At 32.5% G+C, this 27,114-nt stretch overlaps 1 protein-coding gene across 1 annotated transcript in view; it reads left to right on the plus strand.

Moving 5' to 3' along the window:
- The window catches only part of LOC113510834 (acetylcholine receptor subunit alpha-like 2), a 38,002-nt gene extending 14,805 nt beyond the window's left edge, over window positions 1–23,197 (plus strand). Inside the window, exons 4-8 of the mRNA XM_026894369.3 lie at window positions 4,868–5,048; window positions 6,433–6,586; window positions 18,245–18,815; window positions 20,593–20,785; window positions 21,026–23,197. Coding sequence (XP_026750170.1) covers window positions 4,868–5,048; window positions 6,433–6,586; window positions 18,245–18,815; window positions 20,593–20,785; window positions 21,026–21,244 — 1,318 coding nt within the window. The 3' untranslated portion in view covers window positions 21,245–23,197. The remainder of the gene's footprint in view (window positions 1–4,867; window positions 5,049–6,432; window positions 6,587–18,244; window positions 18,816–20,592; window positions 20,786–21,025) is intronic.
- The last annotated feature ends 3,917 nt before the right edge of the window (window positions 23,198–27,114 follow it).

Consider the following 27,114-nt stretch of genomic DNA (forward strand, 5'->3'; position numbering starts at 1 on the left):
TTTTTGTGACTGGTGTATATATATATATATATACCACTGAGGTTGCAAACAAGCATACGGCCCACCTGATGGTAAGCGGTTATCATAGCCTATGAACCCCTGCAATACCAGGGGCATTACGTGCACGTTGCCGACACTGAAGAAACCTCTTCACCCCCTTTTGAAGAACCATATGCTATATACATACATTAGTCTCTTGTGAATACCTCGGCAGAGAATTCATTCCATAACCTGAGTGGCCGTGGGCATCATGTTGAACTATTCCTCTTAGCACAATCCGTTGTACAAATTCGTTTCTTTGCGGATATAAATTATTAATTTACTTCAATATTATAAGAGTTAAAACAATTTCATCATAACATAACAATAACTCTAAACATTTCAAACAGCGCCATCTATTCTGGAACTAAGCAAAGTTTGTACTTCTATGACTTGATCTATTTTGTCAATTTCAATACAAATTTCTATCGTGTGACTGGCACTAAACAATGTCCAATTACCACATCTCCCAGACAAGTTGGGTATGCAACAATGCAATTTGGTGCAACCTAATGTGCCTTGCTCTTGAAGTTTCTGGGCGCTTTGCCCGGATTAATTTGTATATTGCATAACTCGATATCTGATGTTGGAACGAATCAATTTCAGCTCTAATGAATTTACTTCCGTTACTTTATCCCTGATAACAAATATCTATTATTGATATTGTTAATATATTAAAGTATTAGTGATATTCTATATAACATATCAGAGTATGATATATATTGCTTGTACATATAAGCTGTTTGGACATACAAAATAATAATATAAAATATTCCTTATTAAGAAATAAGAGTTCACTTATCTATGTGTATGTGTGTATATATATAATAATTACATGTATTACATTATTAATAACTCTAATTAGGGTTTTGCAATTATTTTAATTGTTGCTTTTTTTAACCGATGCTGAAAATTATGCTAAATTATGAACTTTGATTTTGATTATGAAAATTGTGCCGAATTTGACCATTTAAATGTATCTTAATTACAAAATAAATAATCTTTGATAAATTACTGACAATGTAATATTTTGAGAATAAAACCATAATTCAAATGTGGCTTCGCTAAATACGAGTATCTAATATTTCAAGAACTATTATGAAACTGAAATTATGACAACACTAACTGAATATTAAAAAGAAAAAGATTTAAACCGTTAACATGGTTATAACTTAAATTTAAAATACAAATAATAAAGCGCAGGTTTAAACAATTAGAACTAGAAAGAACAAAAAATGTTTAAAATTAACATTCTAAACTTATGTCATGTTTCTACGTGCAGATTTTGCATTGCAACAAGTAGTTGTTTGCTTATAAATTACAATATCATTGTATTATTATATTATATTGTTTTATTCATTGTATTTTTTATTCATTATAAAATAAAAATATAATATTTATTGGTCAATATAAAATTTGTCATAATCATTATTATTATTATTATTTATTATTTAACTCTTTATTGCACCATAAATAAAAATATACAATGGCAAGTGAATAATTCAAGTGAAATACAGTAACATAAATACAGATTAAAATATACACATAAAGGTACAAAAGGCGGTCTTATCGCTAGGGCAATTTCTTACAGACAATCATTCATCTTTATACCTCAATAAATTTATTTGTTAAAATATTTTGTTTTATTGTAATAAATAATATATTCATGATTCATGTAGTGATTCCATTAAATAATACACTTTTGATATTTTTTTTTCTATACAACTTAGAATGGCAAACAAGCTGACGGCCCACCTGATGAAGTGGTAACCGTCGCCTATAGACATGAGCAGTACCATGGACATAACAGAGTATATTGTTTCGCCCATGATACCTCCCATGCGTTGCCATTCCTGAGGACTCAGGTGTTATTCCGAAACACAGTCATGCAAACACAACTGCTTCACGGTTGAAACACGAATGGGATAGAGGTACCCAAGCAATCGACTTTTGTACAAAGTCTCCCTCTGGTATTATTATATTATTATAAATAAATAAGAAAGGCAAAATAATAAAGTTTTTGATTTGTAATAAATTAAAAATATTAAAGGACATTTTGACAAACTGCACTTGACCTTAGCTGACGTACGCAATGTACATTGTATATTGAAGTTAATTGATTGCGTCAAATATCGACAAGAAAGCGTTCCAGAATGATACATCATGTTGTGTCAAAACAGGCAGGGAGGCGATTAATCATCGCAAACGAATGAGTGAGCGACGCACGTGTGACTAATCTTACACTGTGCCGACCCTCCGGCGTCTAAGCGAAGAAGTCATTGCAAAAATCGTAACCCCGAAAAAGTGACCCTATTTCTGATCTGATTTTGATTTTATGTTCAGATACAGTTTACTCGCATTTTTAATTCTTAATAATTTAGTCATACTTAAAATAGCTGGTTTATTTTTAATTGTTTTTTTTTTTCATTCCAATTCAGTTATACACGTTTATTTATTTATTTAATAAGGTTTACATACAACTTTTACATTTTATATGCCACTTAATCAATAACACAAAAAATATTTTTGCCTAATGTAAAAATCTTTTACAGGCAAACACCACATGCACTATTATAATATTTAATAATTATTAACAATGACAATAACAATATCTGAATAATAAGTAGATCAAGAACTTATGTCTAAGATTTTCATATTCTGACTCATCACCACACCAAAAAGCGGTCCTAAACAATCTTTTTCGACTCCCTGTCACATATTTAAGGTCATTGCCGTATCTGGTCGAAATATCTATATAGAACATATTAAGTTTATATAAACTTTATAATATTAATAAACCCTTTATTGCGCATAAAAGAGATGTATACAAGAAGTATTTATACAGAATATGTAAAGCTGGCCTTATAGCTAAAAGTAATCTCTTACAAACAACCTGACATAAATAATAAATAAATACAGAGAGTAAGGTAGATGGCGCAAGTCAGACACAATAAATATGATAATATTTATATAATAGTGCGCCACCTACCCTTTGTCTTTTTCTCAATGTCCTCTACCCAAAGGTTGTCTGGAAGAGATTGCTTAGCGATAAGGCCGCCTTTTGCATCACTTCTCATTAATATTTACTGTATTTGTTATTTCTCTTTTTACTTGGTTCAATAAAGTGTAAATAAATAAATTTATTAATAAATACAAAAAAAGTAATCTATAAAAATGCAAATTATTCTAAGTATCATTTATATAAAAGTTAGACTAATACGTATATAATATAAATACATAAACATAAATATACTAAATAGATCAAGCTAAATCACACGTAGTAAACATCAAGACAGATTAGAGAGATAGGTAATGAAGTTTTGTTATTGATATTTTTTTTTATTTTTCTTAGTATATTGTAAATACTGTCAAATAAATTTTACCACGATAAAAAAAAAGTGTTATTTTGCTATAATGCATCAATAAATCAAATGTTTCAATGTTTAATCTATTTCCATTACTACATTGCCTTTTTAACAGACTCAAAAATGCAATGTCAAAACATTTTAATTTTTTTTTTCGCAGCAGCAGCATTTTTTTTATTATTTTAAACACTCCCTCCTTCTTGGAGTGTAGCCGGACATTGCTCTCTTATTTTTAAATATATAAATTCATTTCATACTACTTTTTAACCGAGTCTCCGTTCGCGTCAACACAATATTTTAATTGACCGTGATAATATTAATTAACAAACCAAATTAATCCGAGTGACGACAACAAAGTCCTCTCTGCCACGTATTACGTCCTCCATAACGGTTAATACCCGACAAATGTCTTTGGCTACCCCATTAAGGATTACAGTTGTGATCATATATAGCCCCTCACAACTGTAATCATTAAGCTATGTATATATACAGTATAGCCAGATAACGAACGCCATCCGTTATCTCTTATCTTTCAATTAACGCTTCCCTCTCTTAAATTGGGAAAGTTCATCTCTTGGCCATATATCCGTCCCTTTACGTATGAGTCGCCCCTTGATAGGTTTATGGTGGTTGTCATAAACTACGAAGATCACAGAGTTGGCGTTATTGCTGTATGTAATCCGCTAACAGTGGGCAGTGTTACGTTACGTTATTCACGCTAGCATATGCAATGTATTGTCTCTGATTTATATTATGAGGTTTTATATATGTTAATGTATGTTACAAGATTGTATGGATTATCCAGGTACTATATTTGCATCATTTACAGTTTAATTAATTTAATGTACTAACTGTGATTATTAAAAAATATTGTTACTTTTTAAATATTTATATTTGGTCCATATAAAGTTCTAAGAAAGTAGAATGAAAGACAGAATGAAAGAAAGGAATTTTTATTCAGGTAAATAAATAAAAAATACGACACAAAAATGCAACATCTAAGCTTTAAGCATTTAAGCACTTTTGATATGTCATTTTTTTTTCATTACCACTCATTCGGTACACAGATTCAGCCAAGAAGAAAGGGCAAGAAACTCAGTTGATGCTTTTTTCAAAAAGTTTAATTATAAAACACGTAAAGTAATTATTGTATTATAATACATAGATGTTTTGAAACATTTTTAACTTTTGAAGTTTGCATCTAAAACTGTGATACTATACTTATTCTGAGATATGAATCTTTTACATTTCGTACATTATTCCGAGATTAATATTTTAATTTTTGAGGATCAATCAAGTATGGCGTTGTAAGCTATGTTTTCAGTAAATAATGAAACTATAAGGTACAAATTAGTTTTTCCACATTTTTCAATCTGACATAAATCTAGAAATATACATTAAAAAGTCAGGAAATCATTTTCCAACTCTACTTTAATTACTGACTTAACTTACTTATTTACCAGTGCTGATGGTGAATACGTGGTGACAACCATGACGAAAGCCGTACTTCATCATACTGGAAAAGTTCTATGGACCCCACCAGCCATCTTTAAGTCTTCCTGCGAGATCGACGTGCGATACTTCCCATTTGATCAGCAGACTTGCTTCTTGAAATTTGGCTCTTGGAGTTATGATGGGGATCAGGTAAGCTATTTTGAGAATTTTTCATATATATCTTTGTTGTAATTATACAATTGACGTAATAATATACTATTATATATATATATATATATATATATATATATATATATATATATATATATATATATATATATATATATATATATATATATATATATATATATATACATTGCAAATAAAATACGGGCCATCACAGGCAATAATTTAATTTAAATTTAGATTTGTCACACTTTGTTACATTCTGTTATTAAATATTAAATTCGTTTCAATACAAAAATTACACTCATAACAATATTTACCAGCGTTTCCTTATACAATATACGAGTATAAACTAATACTAGCTTTTACCCGAGATTCGGTCCGCGTGTTTGGTATATATTTACTGACCGAGATAAAAAGTATCTATATACTTCTCCGTTTCCGGATAGTATGTGTATACCAAGTTTCATAATAATTAATTAAGCCATTAAGACGGTAACAGATAACAAATAAGCTCAGTTACATACTTATAATATTAATAAGGATTAATCCCATCAATTTAACAGCCGTTTTTATTGTTCATAGTTTTTTTGGATTCTGTTATTACACATTATGTGTGTCAATATAGTAATTTTGCGAGCCCATCCCTATATAAAATTACAATAACATTTACAGGATACGTCATCAATTTAACAATATCTGTGACTTTGTCACATTCCATTATAACACATTATGTTCGTGTCAATATAACACGAATGTAAGTTCACTCGTGACAGTCCGCGAGCCTATCTCTATAAATGAACGCATAATAGACAAAACATAGATTCAGTCGCAGGCTAAATCCCAATTTGCACTGGTGTGTCACTATGTCACACTGATCGTACTAGTTCTGTATTTTCAGGAGTTCGCAAAGCTCAGTTAAGCTCGCTATATGCTGTACGAGTACAATCACGCGCGCTTAGTAATATTTTGAATTTGCTTAGATTAATGTAATATCATAATGTTTAAATGTTACTATAATATTTATTTATTTATTAATGCTTATGCTTACTTGTTGTATAAATAAGTATTACGAAATTTAAGTGAAGTGATACGAAGGGCATTCTTATGGCTATTCTATTTCTTCCTTTTAGTAAAAGATATTTAGAAGAAAAAGATAAAGAATGATAGCGCATTACAATATAAAAATATATCCTTACATAGAAAAATATTATAATAATTATCATATCAGCCCTTAGCTGTCTACTGCTGGACATAACCCCCCCTCCCCCTCCATAAGAGCGGTTTTCTCAATAGTAGCCACGCTGTGCCTTTTTATGGGACCAGACCCACTCTTAAAAAATAACCTTAAGTACACTAATGCAATTTTACGGAGTTGCATGACTTATATAATTTTTTTTTATTTTAGATCGATTTAAAACACATTAATCAGAAGAAAGGAGATATGGTAGACGTTGGCATCGATCTTCGGGAGTATTACCCTTCAGTGGAATGGGACATTTTGGGGGTTCCAGCTGAACGCCACGAGAGATACTATCCCTGCTGTCAAGAGCCATATCCAGGTATGGAGTTTTTCATTATTTATCAAACCGCAAGACGAGCCTGTACTAAGGTGCCTCAATTTCACTGTCTCTGAGCAGAACTGTGATTCATTTTTTAGCATAGGATATGGCAGTGAAATTACCGAATGCGAGAGTATAACATCTTAGTCCTTAGGAATGGTATCGCATGAGAGCATGGGCCTCAGTGAATCCCGGGATACACTGTGAGGCATGCTGGAAACTGGCTGGCACTGGATGGCAAGCCATCTAGTGGGACGTCAACTTGTTTCCAGTGAGGGGAAAAGAATTGATCGGGTTTACCATTCCATTTTCACCCATTAAAAAGAAACTTGTTTGCAGTTCTAAATATTATAAAAAAAAATTATTGTCACGACGAATTTTGTGATATGCAAAGTGCTGTTCATGTACACAAGCGACGGATACTTCTTTCCATTAAATGAACTGCCAGCTTGAATAAAAATAACGTAAGTACCAATTTTGAATCGAGTAACCTTTATTAATACCACTTAATACTTTGACCTTTATTAATCCCTAGTGACGTTTCCGCCTCCTTCGCGACATTTCCAATTTAGAAATGCCTTATAGAATATTTTATTCTCGGCTCAATATTATTGATTAACGATAATTTATTAATATCTCAAATGATTTTTTTTTTCTATTTTCTAATCATTTAAGGAATTCGATAATAATTTAAAATTATGCTTCACAGAAATACGGACTTTAATTGTGACGAAACCAGACATTTTGTTTTAAAAACGTAACTACTGAACTGATTTTGACAAATGACAAAATGACAAACTAAAAAGAACAACCGAAATAAGAACCTCTTAGTTTTTGAAGTTGGTTAGAAAGCAGGATTTTTTCGCTACTATTCTAATTTTTGAATTCGCACCACTCAGAATGAGTCCAAAGCATCGCAATTCCTTCGCACCCCCGTCTGTTGGAGTTATAAAGTAACAAACCAAAAAAAAAAAAAAAATAGCCGAATTAAGTGCCTCCTACTTTTTGAAATTTATTAAAAAGTACGAAAAAAAATTTTTTTTTACTGCTATACTGACCTTTGAGTTCGCACCACTCAGAAACGGTCTAAAGCATAGCAATTTCTTCGCATCCCCGTATCTGATTAATCGCTGAACGGCACACCTATATCACCACGATCTGTATTCACGGCGTGACGTTAACGTAACCCGTGAGCATTAGTAAAACAACCGTTTAACCTGTACTTGTATACTTGTAGACGTAAAACGCAGTAATTTAGCATAGATAAGCGTCGACGTGCCGCGCCGTAAACAACTCGAGATTACCGGTGTACCGTACAAGTTTGGGGTTTGCGCAAATTTTGCTACTACCCACCTACAAGTATTTTTTTTTTATCTTAATAACATTGTTACTTTTTGTTAATTTTTAACTTGAACATTCAGAAAAAGAACCTCATATCTCCGTCATTTGTAAACGGATAGGGAATTTTTTTTTTAATTATAATAATTAAATATTTTTTATTCAAGTACACTTAATAATAAGTATTTTTGAATAGTCACTTTTTTTATAAATCTACCGCCCAGTTCGAAATGCAATTTCAGCAAAGAAAAACGGGCAAGAAACACAGCCGTTGATTTTTTCAAGTAAAAGTGAAGTTAAAGAGAGGATTCATTATTTTTTGTTCAAATTAGTATGGAACATAACTATGATGGCATACTTGATAAATCATAAATTTTTTTTTATAATTGTCCAATTTGTCACTGTTGAGTATAAAAAAAAAATATAAATATAAAAAAAAAATATTTAAAGATATATCGGGTGTTATAATTTTTTCAAACAATAAGTAGGTACTCCAAGACTTGGATCGAGATTTGACGCGATGTGACCTAGAGGGCGCTTAGAGTTTTCTACGTGAAACGATTTCTAGACAAATGTTACATCAATTTTATGGAAATTTCAACTTTCTTAATCTTTTAAATCACTTTGAATACGTTCCAGAATAGCTTTCAATATCTGTTTGAAAGTATCTATCATTTATTTTTTGAACTACGTCTACTAGAAATACGTCAATAAAAAGTATTAAAAGTTTTTAGACACGGGACATGCATAAAAATGGCCACTTAGACTCATCGAAAGGTCACAGGTTATTCCCAAGTTGATATGATTATTTGTATAGCTTAAGTTATTAAGAGTACATTATGTTTTTTATATCAGCATTTAACTGTCCACAGCTGAACCAGGTTTAGCCATTAGTTGCCATGCTTGGCAGGTGGATTGGCAATCGCAGTAGGCTCTAGAGGGGGGAAAGGGATTGTTAGTAATGGAGACTGAGAATCCCATTGCTAGCAATATACCCAACCAGGTCAACCTCCTCGCGGTTCTCCCTGGAAACTATCATGGTTAATTCCTGATGAATTCATCATGATGGGCTAACTGGCCTGTTTTCATTCTCATCTATCACCCTCCACTGGTGGGTAGCTCCGCCAGCGTATTCCGTTAGCGCAGGCGGGTTACCATACCATTTTCACCCATCAAAAAAAAAGTAGGCTCTAGAGATGTTTTAAAAGAGACGCTGCTGCCCATCTCTCGATCTTCCTTAATCGCCTTTTTCGACACCCACGGAAAAGGAAGCTGTGGCTTTATTCTATGCAAGGACCACACTGCACTTTATTCAAACAAAATATTACTTGCATGCCAATTTTACTTAATAAATGGCAAAGAATTTTTCTAAAAAAAATATATTATTACTGGATACGGCGTACCATCACAAAACATTTTGAAAACACCACTCGCAATTTCTTTAATGTTGCAGCTACCTATGGGCAGCGGTAATCACTTACCATCAGTAGAGTCGCATGCTCGTTTGCCCGTACGTTATAAAAAAAATAAAAATCCAAATCTTTCTTCAGCGCCTTTATGCAAAAGGTGTAACTCGTAAAATACGAAAACCTAGCGTTACATTTTCAAACAAATGATACTTAATCACAAACCATTACACGTGAGAGATCCGTATCATATTTTATATTACCCCTGATATTTGAGTACACACCGTCGTTTAATTAATTTGTTCTCGAACACGCCTTGCTTACGAACACCGTATCAAAGGTTAACAGTTTCTTATTCTGAAACGTACTGACAGAATTGTGAAATAAATTTGCCTCGGTCCAAATTTTAAAGTTATTTATTTATTTATATATTTACTCGTATATGCTTTTGTACATTCACATTTGCATAACATGTAATTTACTATTATGTAATTTAAATACATCAGTTTTAATTATACTAAATATATATACATTGTTATCAGCTCTTAACTATCCACTACTGAACATAGGCTTCCCCTTAAGGGGTTTTGCCAGTAGTTGCTATGCTTAGCAGGCAGATTAGCAACTGTAGTAAAGCTTTGGTGATGTTTTAAGAAGGACGCTGCTACCCATCTCTCCTACGACATCTACGGGAATATATATAGTATATAGTATATATATATATATATATATATATATATATATATACATACATATATATATTTAATTGTTTTATATAGTAATATTTTACGTAATTATTGTATGTATATATTTATTTATTTAATATATGATGTGTATGTTTATTTTATATGGATTTATCAAATATTGCTTTATTTTTTTCTCTATTCAAAAATACAGCGCCTACGTATTTCTCTGTTTGCCCAATGATTAACTGGTAGAGAACACCGTCCGGTGTTAAGTACGCCAAATGTAAAATAGAAATTTATTGTGCATTAAAGTTTATATATGTATATATATATATATATATATATATATATATATATATTATTTCTTATTTTTTTAAAAAATATTATAAATATATAAGTGCAACTATAAGGTATGACCTGTTTATAAAATTATAGCCAGAAATAAATAAATAAACAAATTCACCTTCATATTTATTATATTAGTAAGGATCGTATATGTATGCTGCTTAAAACACAGTATATTGCGAAAGACGTGCTTGCCGACAAAATTCATTATTATTTCAATAGAAACGTTTGGACTGGAGTGGGATGACCTCATAAAACCTTACGTGGATGGAAGCCAATGTACTGTTGGCCGAATCAGGGATCTGCCGGGGGCCCTGGGGATTGGGGTATTAACGAAAAACGGCCCCCGGGCTGTCGTCACGTATTTCACCATTGGTATTCGTATCTCTAAAAAATGAGCCGAAGTTTGAATCCGTCTTTGGGTATTTCGCTTTGGTGGCTATGTCACTAAATTGGATAAATCCTGTTAAGTTCGTGAGGTTAGCCGTACTTTGTACTAGCTGCCTGCCCCGGCTTTGCACGAGTACACTTTTCCGTAAAAATTTTCTAATATTTTCTTTTATATCAACCTTGCCCGTATAATTATAAACATAACAAAAAGTAAATTAGCAAAATAGTTGCAGCCGTTCTAAAATGAGCTGCTTATATATGTATATATATTTAAATTCAGGGATTTGTTTTTATTTAAATAAATAGATTAGGTACAGTTAGCGATGGTATCTTTTTGTCAATTAACCTTTATTTTTATTACTGCCTCATATTTAAAAGAGATTTTTTCGAACGGTCGAAAAACAGCATCTAGAGCAACAAGATTTTGCATGGACAATTTAGTTGGAAATATTTAAATTTGGAACAAGGAAAAGTATGTTTATAAGTAAATTTTATAATGTTTTATGATTTTGTTCCACAAAAACAACCGCTGACTTCAATCGTGACATAAACCATTTATTATAAATTCAAAATTAAACCACTGAACCGATTTTGATATAATTTCCATGAGTTCAATCTGAAAATATATACTTTCAGATAAAAAAAATGTAATAAGTTTATGAATGACGGTGTTATGAAGTAACAAGTATAAAAAAATACAACCGACTTGAGAACCCCTTCTTTGTTCAAAATTAGCTGAAAAAGATTTTTCGCAGAATTATCTACTTTTTAAGAGGGCTCAAAATTTCCCATGGCACCAAATTAAAATTTCAAAATATTAAACCCAATAACCCATGAAGAATTTTCTTCTTACTCCTTAACTTTTTAAACAAAAATCTGGACTCAACACTTAGTAATTTATGTGCATATTAATTAGATTTTAAATGCTTAATATATTGGATTAAATAAATTAAATACTTAACCAGATAACGCATGGGCGAAACAGTATACTCTGTTATGTCCATGGTACTTGCTTATGTCTATAGGCGACGGTTTCCACTTTCCACCAGGTGAACCATCAGCTTGTTTGCCATTCTAAGTTATATAAAAAAAAATAAAAAAAAAAACTTAACCAGACTTTGACTTTACTAGAGAGAGACTTTGCACAAAAGTCGTTTGTTTGAACATCTCTGTCCCATTTGTGTTTCTACAGTGAAACAGTTGTATTCGTATGACTGTATTTCAATTTGAAGTGTGGAATGTGGCAGTGAATTTACAAGGTACAGAGGAATAACACCTGAATCCTCAGGAATGGCAACGCATGAGGGCTATCATGGGCAAAACAGTATACTCTGTTATGTCCATGATACTGCTCATGTCTATAGGCGAATGATACCACTTTCCATCAGGTGGGCCGTCAACTTGTTTGCCATTCTGAGTTGCATATAAAAAAAAACTTAAGTCATTAATTTATTAATATCCGCGGGTTTTCAGCTACACCACAAATTACATTGAAAATATTTATATTCATACGCGAAATCGCGTTTCTATAAGTAAATAAACGCATTTTTTGCTCAGCAAAGAAAAAAACAGCTCAATCGTTATAAAATTAAAGTGGGATCAACACGAAAATAAATCCAATCGGTTCCAAACAGTACAATCAAAATCTCTTTAGAACCGGTAACGGTGTAATCTTGTAACACGATCTTATGATAAAAGAGATAGATCGACATCTAGATTGGGAGACAAATTGGGAATCTCTCCCCCTTTTGCGAGTACCATAAAAATCTTGTTATCACAATAAGTGTAACTATCAACCATAGTCAGCGCTAAATCTCTGCAGAATCTCTGAAAACTGGCGAGATAAGTAGCTATGTGCGTAATTTATCTGATACAGTGTCAACGTTTATGGCGACACGAAAAATTAACGCCACCCACCTGACGGTATTTTATCGCGGAATTGTTGTAAGCGAAAATTTAAAAGGACTTTTTAAATATATTTTTAATAAGAATGAAAGGGATTCATCAAGGGATAAGTTATAAGTATTTGATGACAGAATCCGAAATGAGGATATCTGGAAAAGATCTAAAGTTACCGACATAGCCTGAAGGATAAACAAGCTGAAGTGACAATGAGTGGGTCACATAACTCGACGAACAGACAATCAATGGGGAAGAAAGGTTCTTGAGTGGCGACCCCGTACGGGCAAACATAGTGTAGGACGACCCCCACTATGTGGAGTGACGACCTCAAATGCATTGCAGGAAGTCAGTAGATACAAGTGACTCAAGACCGTTCTTTATGGTAGTCTATTAGAGAGGCCTACGTTTAGCAGTGGACGAATAATAGCTGAGATAAAGATTATGATAATTTATAACTAGCTATGACTATTAATATATTACTTTTGTGAAGGAAATAATTTTGCACAAAGGCCTTTAGATTTGCCGGAAGAGAAGTAACCGCGGTTTGGCTTTTGATGATGTTTTAAGAGGAACGCTGTTGCCAATCCCTCGACTATTAAGTTCCCTTAGTCGCATCTTACTACACCCACGGGAAAGGAAGGAGTGACCAATTCTATGCCTGGACTATACAGCAAATATAATTAATACTTATTAGTAAACAATAGGTATATTACTTATCAGAGTTCAATATATTATGTTATATCGAATTTAAATAATACCTCAATGAAGTAAATGTACATGCGCGTGTGTATGCGTGCGCGTGTGTATACGTGCGCGTGTGTATGCGTGCGCATTTGAATACGTACGCGTGTAAATGCGTGCGCGTGTGTATACGTGCATGTGTACGTGTGTGCATATGTGCAAACATGTATGTGTGTGTGCGTATTATTTGGTTCACCAAATAATATTTAATAATATTTTCAAATAACAACATTATTTTCACCAATACTAAACCTAATAATATAAATATAGATAACTCAATTAGAACCAGAAAAAGTTTAATTTTCGCAATTGTTCTTTGCGAAGCAATATTCCGCTTCTTGAAATACTAAATCTCCTTATTCCTTACAATTCCGCTACAATATACCATTTCATGTATCGATTACAGTCTCACAAAAAGAGCCAATTTTATTAAAAACCGAACGACTTTATGAAAACTTAATTGAGACACGTTCTCGTAAAGAAGGCTTTTAACAATAGCTATACATAAAAAGTTTCTGATCCAATTACAGTTCTCTACGACTTATAACGTAAAATATTTACTCGGAATAAAGTTGCACGTTGAATTAAGGTTCCTTAGGATCATTATATATATTTTAATTTATTTTTCTATAGATTTTTTATAACATAGGGGGCATATGAGTATGCGGCTCAGTTGATGCTGAGTGATTACCAATATCCAATCCAACTAAAATGGTACCAACCTAAATAAAAATTGATATAGACAATTATAATAACTGAGGAGCATAGATGCAAGTAGAATTTGCTCTTTAAAAAGTGGCAAACAAGCATAAAACCTGTCTGGTTATAAATTATCACTGTAGCCTATGGACGCCTGTAACAGTAGTAGTGGCGACCGCCAAGCGTGGCAATTACTGAAAACCCCCCAAGGGGAGGCTTATGTTCATCGGTGAACAATTAAAGGCATATATGATGATGATGATGAACAGTATCTACTATATTTCAATAATTGCCTGTAGATGATTTGTCTGTTATACTTTAGTGACCAAATCGCTTAACACGACAATAGGCCAAAGGACAATTACGCCACGGTAACACGTGCTTACAAATAGCACCTAACATTCCAAACATTATACGGGAGAATTTGTACAATAAATACACGTGTTTGACCTTGATTAGAATGTATTACGGTAGATCTAGTATTCTTTAACGATAGAGTTACAAATACATTTGCCATTTATATTTTCACATTTATTTTTAACATTTCATATATGTATTTTTTTTAACGGGTAAAGATGGAATGGTAGCCCCGTCTGCGCTATCGGTATACACTGGCCGAGTACCAGTGAAGTGTAACAAGTGAGGATGAAGGTAGGTCAGTTGGGCCATAGTAACCAATTGAATAAGAATCAACTACTAGGATTTTCAGGGTGAACCGCGTGGCGGTCGACCTAATAGGGTGTATTGCTGGCAATGGGGCTGTTAAATCCCATCACTAACAATCCCTTTCCGGGGGAAAAGGGATTGTTAGTAATGGAGACTGAGAATCCCATTGCTAGCAATATACCCAACCAGGTCGATCTCCTCGCGGTTCTCCCTAGAAACTATCATGGTTAATTCCTGATGAATACATCATGATGGGCTAACTAGCCTGTTTTCATTCTCATCTCTCTCAACAGGAATGGGACAGAGATACCCAAACAAATGACTTTTGTACATAGTCACCCTCTGGTAAATTACTATGTATCAAATTTCATTTATAATAATAGGATTCACGAATTCCTGTTACCAGTTCACATTACCAGTTACATCGTGAGCGTAACTTTTGCAAGAGTCTAAATGTCAATGCTTTCAAAATAAATAGATAAACGTGAAGAAAACCTGCTCATTATGTACTAGCCTTTACTCGCAACTTCGCTTGCGTGAGCGGAACATATTCACTGATCTAAAAAAAGTAATCTATGTCTTCCTCCATCCCATATAATACAATTATACCAAACTTCATAATTCAAAATAATCACTAAATTAGTTCAGCCAGTAAAGCACTAAGAGTTAACAAACAAACTCACTTTAATATTTATAATATTACTAAAGAAATCAAGTAAATTATACTTCGCAAAAGAAGCAACTTTAATAGCACTATGATAAAATTCATATTGGCTTGTAACCTGACAAATGATGAAATCCATTTATCTATTACCCTACTTCGTAGACACATTAGATGAAATGTCACTCGTCTGCGAAGTACTTTAAACTATCTAACTAATTTGTTAACTTGAACAATACTATAAGCATTACAGAAGTACCATGGACATATATATAATAATATTATGCCTATGGTACTTCGTATTCGATGCCATTTCTGAGGACTAAGATGTTATGCCTTCAAACATACTTCTTAATACAACATCACACAGTCGTGCAAGTGCAACTGCTTTAAGACGGCAGTTACATCTGCATGGAGACAAAAACACAAGTGGGACAGAGATCCCCATGCCAAGAACTTGCAAAATTTCTCTCTCTAATAATAAGTCATTAAATACAGACGACAATAATAATTCATAAATATTAGAACGAGCGAAAAAATCAATGGCTATTTAATTGAAGTACCTAAACTTTTCCGAACTAGAATGTTTTCAAGTAAGTTAGTTTTCTAAGAAAATGCCTTATTATTTTTGTTAATACGGCACAAACTCGTTCCAGTCTGGATAATAGAAAAATACTTCAGAGAGCTAGAACAAATAAAAGGCTAGGACGAGACACCTGTAAACATTTTATCTTTTTACCTGTTGGGCTTAAGTTCGACTACGTAGATATACTTTTTTCTTAGTAGACAGATAATAGACTATAATATAAGCTAACATTATAAAGAGGAAAAATTTGTATGTTGTTTATAATGGATAAACTGAAAAAAATACTTAACTAATTTCAAAGATTCTTTAACCTGCAGAAAGTGTATTAAGGGACATTATCGGGAATAACATAGGCTTTATTTTATTTAAAAAAAAAGCTGTACAAAGACGAGGCGGGACTTTATTAATTTATACCCAGAACATATAAATTTTGTCTTTTACAAACTGTATACAATGTTTGTCGAATATTTTATATTTCACTATAATATCTAACTAGCTAATTAACTATTATTTGACGGGGTTAAAAATAAGTCTATTTTCTATGAACCAAATATCGTCATCATCATCTTCATCATTAACATAATAACAGCCGTTATCTATCCACTGCTGAACATATACCGCATAAAAAGAATTTTGCCAGTAGTTACCACGCTTGGCAGACGAATTGGTAACCGCAGTTAAGCCAATGCAAATTTTTTAAGACAGATACTGCTTCCTATCTTTCGACCAAGTATTATGTTTATATAAAATTTGTGACAATTTGTCTAATCTTTAAAATATAATGAGATAACAAACACACTCTCAGATTTATAATAGTATTTTTTTGTTTATTTATACAATTTAGAATGGCAAACAAGCTGACGGCCCACCTGATGGAAAGTGGTAACCGTCACCTATAGACATGAGCAGTACCATGGACATAACAGAGTATACTGTTTCGCCCATGATACCCCCCATGCGTTGTCATTCCTGAGGACTCGGGTGTTATTTTCACGCCATATCCCACCCTTCACACCGAAACACAGCCATGCAAACACAACTGCTTCACGGTTGAAACACAAATAGAACAGAGGTACCCAAGCAATCGAATTTTGTACAAAGTCTCCCTCTAGTAATAACAATGATAAGGATTTATATACTAAAAATAATTACGGTTATTCTTGATAAATATATTAATTTATCTCCACAATAAAGATCTGCCATTTAATATATGAAACCAGATATTCGCTATACGAAATTCGTGTATTACTGATAATGTTAGTATGAGAAAAAATATATAGTGATATATATGTATATATATACTTTTTTACGAGGAAACACAATATTCAGAGGGGAAAGAATCGTGTATTGACAAATCTTGATACGACTCTGTATTGTTATAAAACTATTATCCTCATATATTCAACGACGATCCTGTTGGCAAATCTTTAAAAATGTTATTTATTACTCGTATTCCTAGTTTCAGATTTATGTCAACATTCCAATATTTGAAATGGAACGCAGACATAAAGACATTTCGCTTAGTTAACATGTAATGATAATATTTATCAATAATAATAACAACATAACTTATAAAACAAATAAATGGCCGTGTATTCTCCCATCATAGAATAGGTCACACATTTCCCATGAGTTTCGTAAGAGGCGACTAAGGGAAAACGAGAGATGGGCAGTAGCGTCTTTCTTAAAACATCTCCAAAATTTATTGCCATGTGATTACCAATCCGCCTGCTAAACGTTGTAAATATTGGTAAAACCCACCAAGAGAGGGCTTATGTTTAGCATTGGATAGTTAAAGTCTCTTATGATGATTATGATGAACAAACATAAAAAGTAATACAACCGAATTGTGAATCTCCTTCTTTTTTAAATCGGTTGTTAAAATAAAATATACTGATAAAACAGAAAATTTGAATTATATTATGTTTAAATCTTTAGATGTATTGTTTTTATACGACTTAGAATGTCAAACAAGCTGACGACCCACCTGATGAAAAGCGGAAACCGTCGCCCATAGACATGAGCAGTAGCATGGATATAACAGAGTATACTGTTTCGCCCATGATACCCCCCATGCGTTGCCATTCCTGAGGACTCAGGTGTTATTCCTCATATCTTCAATAATATACATATATTTTTTATTATATAAGTATTTATAAAGCTATCTATTATATCTATAATTGTTACTAGTAGTGTTTCTTTAGAATTATTATTTTAAACCAGTTTATTCTCTTTCAGATATCTTCTTCAACATAACTCTTCGTAGGAAGACACTGTTTTATACAGTTAACCTCATTGTGCCTTGTGTAGGCATATCATATTTATCTGTACTGGTATTCTACTTGCCAGCAGACTCTGGAGAGAAGATAGCTCTCAGTATTTCTATTCTTCTATCCCAAACCATGTTCTTCTTACTCATTTCCGAAATCATACCGTCGACATCCCTAGCACTGCCTTTATTGGGCAAATACCTGCTCTTCACGATGTTATTAGTAGGTCTATCTGTTGTCATAACCATTATAATATTGAACGTGCATTACCGTAAACCGAGTACACATAAAATGGCACCGTGGGTTAGAAAGTTCTTTATAACGAAGCTCCCGAAACTACTACTAATGAGGGTACCAAAGGATTTACTGAGAGATCTAGCAGCGCAGAAGATAGCCGGTAGAAGTATGAAAAAGAATAAGTTCAAAGATGCCCTAGCAGCCGCGGAGCAGACTAACTCCAACGCTTCCAGCCCTGACTCGTTGAGACACCATCTTCCTGGAGGATGCAATGGACTTCATTCTACTACTGCAACAAATAGGTAATAATTTAATATCCCTTTCTATGACACTATTATTATTACGTTATTTTGCATTGCTAAACACAAACCATCCTATACTATAAGGAACAGTTCTGATCTACCTGTATTCATCTGTTCTTCGTAACATATTTGAGTTATTGTTATCTTCAACTAGTATTGGATCTCTTGTACTGCGTTTGCCAGTACAGATTCCCGCTAGAAGATCTTTCTTCTTCCTTATAAGCTGGCTCATTGCTTTACTTTTCCTCTTTATAGTAAGCTTGCAATAGAGCATGGGCTCCTTCTAATGATCAACGTCTACCACAGACTATGACCTTTATTAATACCAGAAGCATCGTCCAATCGTTGCCGATTCTTGTAACATGAAAATTTCAATCAATCTAGTCTCTGTCTCTACTTTTTAAGCGCGATAAACAAGCAATTCAAGAGAATTGAAGAATTTGAATTATTTAATAAGTGAAATAATCTGCTTAAATAATTTACCAAATTTGCAATGGGTATTAAAGTGTAACTTTGCCTAACAATATTACCCGCCTTGAAAATTAAATCATGGTAACAAATGATCGATAACTGTTAACTGTCGATCTCCAAATTTGTTTTGCAACTTTATTTAAGTTACAAAAGATAAGAGAATATAATTACAGATGACGAAGCAAAATATAATCAAAGTACGTCTTGAAGAGGTAATCAAATTTATTATAGACTAATATAATACTGGCAATAATAAACTGCTATCCAATTACATCGCGTATATTTTGTGCAAAAAGCTAAGAATTATATATAAATATTAATATTGTGGAAGGGGGGGGGGGAAGCGATTGTTAGCAATGGAGTTTGACAGCCCCATTGCTAGCAATGTGCCCTATTAGGTCGACCTCCACGTGGTTCCCCCTGGAAACCATCGTGAACAATTCTTGTTGAATTCGTCACGATGGGCCAACTGACCTGCTTCATCCTCACCTATCATTCTTCACTGGTGCCCCGGCAGCGTATCCCGATAGCGCAGGCGGGGTTACCATTCCATTATCACCCATTAAAAAAAATTCTGCTAATAGTGAATCTTTGAGGTCAATGACATTAGGCATAAAATGAATTATTTATTATAGTTTGTAGAATTTGATGCAAATAATAATAATAATAATACCAAATTAACAATAAATTAAGACAATAATAATGTATGTTTATTTTGTTTAATCTAACTATCTCTAGTAGTCTTTCACACCAAATGTGATTTTACGCATATATTAAATGTTAACAAAGGTAAACATAATAATTAAACTATTTTGTGGATTTGGTAGTTTAATTTCCTATGACAATGGTGTGTATGTGCAGAGAATTTTAATTTTTTTCAGTTTATTACGTACTTAGTACTATTTTATTAGATTTATCGTGACGATAAAATTGTACGATAACGTACCGTATATAACGATAAATTATAAAAAAAATCAAAATACAAAAAAATCACTGTCTTCAGTCGTGGCAAAACCAATTGTTTTCATCTAAAAACTAAATTACTGTAACGATTTTGATAAAATATCTGATGATGAGACCAATCTGAAAGTATAATCCTTTCTCATAAAAAAGAATTTTCTAAATCGGTTCATAAATTACGGAGTTATGAAGTAACGAATGAAAAATACAATCGAATTGGAAACCCCATCCTTTTATGAAGTCGGTTAAAAAATGTCCAATGATCTATAATCATCTGTATACATATTGGGTGTAATGTATCAAATTTAATAAATAATTGTAAACAAACTTTTTATTATTTAAACAGATTCAGTGGTTTGGTGGGTGCTTTAGGAAGTCTAGGCGCTGGTTATAACGGGCTTCCATCAGTGATGTCTGGCCTGGACGACTCCTTGAGCGATGTAGCGCCGCGCAAGAAGTATCCGTTCGAATTGGAAAAAGCAATACACAACGTCATGTTCATACAGCATCACATGCAACGCCAGGACGAATTCAATGCGGTAACGTATGAATTTTTAAATTTGGAATATAAAATCTAATGGCGGGTCTAGATTAAATGTGTTTTTGTTACAAAATCGCGCCAAGAGCACGTCCACTGCAACTGCAGTGTTTGTCTAGACAGCGTATTTTGGCTGTTTTCATTTGTTTTGTTAGATTTGCTCGCTCTGGACTTGTTTTTATATCTGTACATATATTTTTGAACTTAGGGGTGGTATCTAAAATATGTTTTTCTCCAACAGGAAGATCAAGATTGGGGTTTTGTTGCGATGGTGCTCGATAGGCTGTTCCTATGGATTTTCACTATCGCCTCCATAGTTGGCACCTTCGCCATCCTCTGCGAAGCCCCGTCCCTCTATGATGATACTAAGCCTATAGATATGATCCTTTCATCGGTGGCCCAACAGCAGTTCCTGCCCGTTGACAGTGGTAGCGGAGATACTGTGACGAACTACCCTTAAACTATACATTTCTATATTTAAAAAAAGAATGAAATAATGTTATATCTCTACAATATGTATTAAAATCGTTAATACTATAAAATTTTAATCATCAGAAATGGCAGAATATGAGATTGTCACAGGCATCATGATTTCATGACTATTCGTGTATAAGTGACGGTCAGCACTTTACATCAGTTTCGCGATTTCAAAAAATCAATTCAATTCGGTATTTTTTTTTATGTTTATTAAATCATACCTCCATTAGTTCTAAAGCAATTTGGAAAATTCTTTTTTTTATTTTAAAGGATGTACTTACAGATCGGTTTCATAGAAATTTTATCAAAATTGGTTTAGAAGTTTATATTTTACAGCGAAATAACTGGTTTTGTCACAATTGAAGTCTTTCTTCTTCTTTTTTATGGGACGCAGTCTTTTCAAGACATTAATCATTTTTATAATTATTTTTGTAAATTATAGGGTTTACTCTTTTAATTTTTGGTCTTCGTTTTTTGTGGATTTTTTTGTTTATTTTAATTGCTAATTGAGTAAGGTTTTGAAACAATCATTCACTGTAAGTTTTGTAGAACATTTTTGTACATTACATTCCAATAAAATCAAATATCATATTCTAAAAAAAATTAATATCTTGATTTTGATACCATTCTCTTTACAACGATATTTATACTAAAACTAAATATATACCCAAATAAATATCAATGTAACAGAAAATAATAACAAAATCAATTAAAAACATTAAGTAGACACGGCAGTGGTTTTATAATCTCTATTTACCACTAATATTATGAACTACATCCTATTTACTTGCAACCTAATATCATAAATATAAGAAAATAAAAACTTTCTAATTAAAACGGGCAATACCATAGGCTATAGCTAGTTAATTGGCAATATCGGATTAATTCATAAGATCATTCAATGGAGTTCAAAATCATACTTTTTACGAGCGTCAAATAATATCAAATCTTCTAGCTAGACAATAGCAAAGATATAAAACAAGCGTTTTGTACTTTTTATGAAGGACTCACTCAATATTGTTTTTATTTTAAAGGTGAGTACATACTAGATAATTTCCATATAACAGTGTAATGTTCTTGAGAGTATTACAATACAAGGTGAAGCTCCATTCAGTAAGGCAATATCATGTAATGTAACATTCCTGAGAATATTGAACTTAATAGTCATGGCGAATGAGTATATTACGCGAAACATTTCGTTTTGCTTTTATTCTTCGTTTAAATGTCGAATCTGCAAGTCACGCGTACATTTAATGAGTTGTAATAAAAAAACTAAGAACAAAGATTGTGGTAAATCAATATATTATCAATAAATATACTTTGCCACGCTCGTACCTTTACTCGATGACATGTTACTAATTCGCAAAATCGAGTCACGATTCATATTCAGATCGAATATGAATACGAATACCGAAAATATCGATTATTAAATAGATTATATTAGATAAGGTACTGTATCTATTCGATTGGTTTGTATGGATATTTATATACAATAATTAAGTATATATTAATCATAAGATTTTTAGTAGTTTCATTTCTAATTTCAAATAATCTGTTTTGCATATATTTAATTTTATATCAGTTTAGATACAATAGCCATTAATAAATTATAATAAGTACATAAGAGCCAAAATAGGCTGTGAATTATTATTATACTGATATTGTTAATAATTCTAATTATAGAATTTTTAAGCATATTTAACAACGTACTAATAAGTAGCTTGATAATGGAACGTTGCTAGAAGATTCTTCGACACGTAACAATAGTTTATTCATGTATGCATACTGCGAACAAGTATCGTATACTAGACCTATTTCTCGATATTTTGACAAATCTCTTTTATGTAGTTAATCAGTATACGTACATATTATAGTGGAACATAGCTAAGTACTGTACTCCCTAGCAAATTTTGAAGTTACAGTAATTTATAGTTATTTCATACAACTATAAATTACTGTAACTTCAAAATTATAATATTACATATATTAGAATATTACATTACAATACACTCAGGTCAGTCGCCACCTTTAGGGCTAATAATATTCGAGGGGAACTTAACAAATATTTATCCCGAAACTAGGTACAAAAAGAAAACAGTCCTCGCATCGGAAATCATGTAAGACATCGTTCGTAGCTGTTTTGATTCCATTAGGATAATAGGGTGTGTAAGGTATCTCAAGCCTGGAGGGTTTGAACATTCTAGAGCCATTCTATCGCTCTATTAATAAAGATTTATGTATTACGTGTACGTGTTTATAAAAAAAAACTTAAAATATACCTATCAATTGTCTAATACTTTGCTTAGTTTGGGGTTAGATGGCGCTGTATCCAGTTGTATTTGTTTCATTTCTCAGCTTTCGAAATTAGCAATACGCTTCTCAAATGCTGTATTTAAAGATAAGTAAGTGTGGTGTATGCGCAGTGTATGTGTGCAAGTTCTGTATGGAAAATTATGTGTATGAGTTATGAGATGTAAATTTTGAACTGCAGTGTATTTTGTATACATGGTTTTAAATACTATACTCTATATAGCGGTGTTTGTGACCTTATTTCTTTTGCTAATATAGTAAAGTTTGTATCTGAAGTAGTATATATATAGATATATGCATCTCTTCATGAATTTTTCTTCGTCCTTTTTCGATAATTTTGTTTATTATTATTTTTCCTCACTAATCTTTCAGAACCAGTAAATTCTTCTTAATGTTATACCATACAAATGGTCCAATAACTGATTGGGCGTAATATGTATGTGCTTATGTATAAATTTTGTATGAAAGATTAGTTATTTTAATTATAATAATAATAATTCAGACTACAATTTGATCCATTTTGTTAGTAACAATTTCCTTACAATTAAAACAGTTAGTGAAAAAAAGTTATGAGGAATAACTTCATTTTACTGTATATTTTCTATGAACTGTTTTGAATGGGTTACTCTAAATGTTTATATTTTACTCGCTGTAAAATTTTTTTCTTTTCGGCTTTGAGAACTGATAAAATAAGCCTCTCGGGATATACCACACTTACGGTATCCAAGTAAATGTTGTGTGTGTATGTGTGGGTGTATCGTTATTATTATAAGTACTGTTATATAATTAGTGTTAGTAAATAAGAATTTTCATAATAATGGCTGTGTTAGTCCAATATATTTGCTATTTACGAATAAGTTGGTTTAACTTAGTGATTAAGTATTTAGTTAAGTAATTTGTAGCTGTTTCATGTTAAAATTCATGTTTTAATATAACTTTTAACATTACAATAAACTTACATATTGACAATTATTGTTTTATTGCCCTATCCTATCCTATCAACCCATCATTAACGTTCCACTACCGAACTGGAGTCTCTTCTTATTAGAAGAGGATATAGATTTAGCCATATAAATAAGTATTGCCATGTTGGCTAAAGATTTTCACCATCGTACAACCCGCCATAAATACTACTCCTGAACGGATTTGAAAGAAATTTGGTACACAGATAGGTCATATACTAAGTTAACATAATAAATACTACATATATATATATTTTTATACAACTTAGAATGGCAAACAAGCTGACGGCCCGCCTGATGGAAAGTGGTAACCGTCGCCTATAGACATGAGCAGTACCATGGACATAACAGAGTATACTGTTTCGCCCATGAAACCCCCTACCCATGCGTTGCCACTAATATATACTAAAATTAGGCTATATTCTAACTTAGAACATAGGATACTATTTTATATATTTATATATACGAGTATATACTAATTTACGCGGGTTACTATTACTATATATATTTAACAAACGTATTACGGTCGATCTTTCTTAAAATAAATATTTAAAGGCATCACTTCAAAGCGCAAAGGCTCGTTTGATATGGCATAATATCAAAGATACACACCAAATTTTCTATAAAACGCGCAATTTCCTGCGTTTTTCCAATCGACCAGCGCCATCCAGAGTTGAGATATATTTACTCGCGCTTTGAATTATTCATCATAGCTGACCGATCGTTGCTGCCGAAGCATCGACTTCGAAATGGGCAATTTTAATTCAATTAGACCACAGGGCAGACAGCAATAAATAATGTAGTAGTTTATTAATGTATCTGAAAATATACTATCTAAAATCTTTTATCGATACAAGTTTGTGATAGTCATTTTATCTATTCATATTTTTTTTGTTCTAAACTTAACTTTTATTAAAAAAAAAATAAGCAAAAACTATGTTTCTTGTCCTTTCTTCACGTCACAGCTGAAATTGTATTCCGAACTGGGCGGTAGATTCGTAAAAAATTACGATTCAAAAGTACATATTAATAAATTCACTTGAATAAGAATTATTTATTATTAAATTATTACTGCAACAGTTAATTTTAAACATTCTATATGTTTACACATATTTGAAGTATATATCGAAACGTTGACAATAAAAAATTAGGTGTGTAGATTCTATTTACTTGCAAAAAATCTTCATCCCGTTAAGTCTCGACAGTGTATTTGAAATGTTGCAATAGAGACTTTGTACAAAGGTCGATTGCTTGGGTACCTCTGTCCCATTCGTATTTCAACCGTAAAGCAGTTGTATTTTCATGGCTGTATTTCGGTTTGAAGAGTGGCCGTAAAGCAGTTGTGTTTGGATGGCTGTGTTTTGATTTAAAGGATGGAATATGGTGTGAATTTACAAAGTACAGAGGAATAATACCTGAGTCCTCAGGAATGACAACGCATGGGGGGTATCATGGGCGAAACAGTAAACTCTATTATGTCCATGATACTGCTCATGTATATAGGCAACAGTTACTACTTTCCATCAGGAGGACCATCAGCTTGTTTGCCATTCTAAGTTGTATATAAAAAAAAAACATAAAAAAAACCTAAAGACTAACATTTTATGTGTCCAAAGAGATACCATGCCAGTACGACCTTCTCGTGGTTCCCCCTGGAAAGCATTGAGATTGATTTATTGTTACATTCGTCACGGTGGCCTAACTGACCTGCGTCATCCTCATCAGTGTATACAGATAGCGCAGGCGGGGTTACCATTCCGTTATCATCCATTAACCCCCACCCCTCTCAATTGCATAAATGGGGGAAAAAGATTGTTAGTAATGAGGTGTAACTGACTCATTACCAGCAATACACCTTATCAGATCGACCTCCACGTGGTTCCCCTTCAAAACCATCGCAGTTAATTCTAGTGGAATTCGTCACGATGGGCTAACTGACCTGCTTTCATCGTCACCTATTATGTCTCACTGGTGCCCCGCCAGCGTATACCGATAGCACAGGCGGGGTTACTTTTCCATTATCATCCATTAAAAAAAATGCATAACTAATCAACAAAATCATTGTAGTATTGGCAAAGATATACCACAACATACACACAAAAATAAAGCCAAATATAGAATGTTCTCCTTTGTGAAATCGCTTAAAAAGCTATGATATTTTTTTATAACATCAATAAAAACTGAATTAAAACTTTTGATATAAACGACAATCACGTGCTTGAATATTGTCTCGAACCACAAAAGTTTTCATTGCAAGATATTATAAGTTTTACTACAGTAAAGGCATAACCTAGATCATTTCTATATCTCAAATTAAAGCATCCAATATTTAAAAATATTATCAAATATTTAATACAAATTAATATTTGCACACCCACCATCTCGCAGAATAAGCTTGGACTTTTTTCCTTCTAATACAATACCTTAAATTCTGTAGATGGAACATTAAGTCTCAAAAACGAGTCAACTTTTGTCAGCTAACTGTTAAATTAGCTGACATAAAGTGATTCGTTTTTTTTTTATCAGTTATTATTATCAGATGTTATTGTTATTTATTTCTTTACCAGAGGGAGACTTTGTA

The sequence above is a fragment of the Galleria mellonella genome, unplaced genomic scaffold, assembly GCF_026898425.1.
Source record: "Galleria mellonella isolate WM207_F2 unplaced genomic scaffold, CSIRO_AGI_GalMel_v1 utg32, whole genome shotgun sequence".
Lineage (NCBI taxonomy): Eukaryota > Metazoa > Arthropoda > Insecta > Lepidoptera > Pyralidae > Galleria > Galleria mellonella.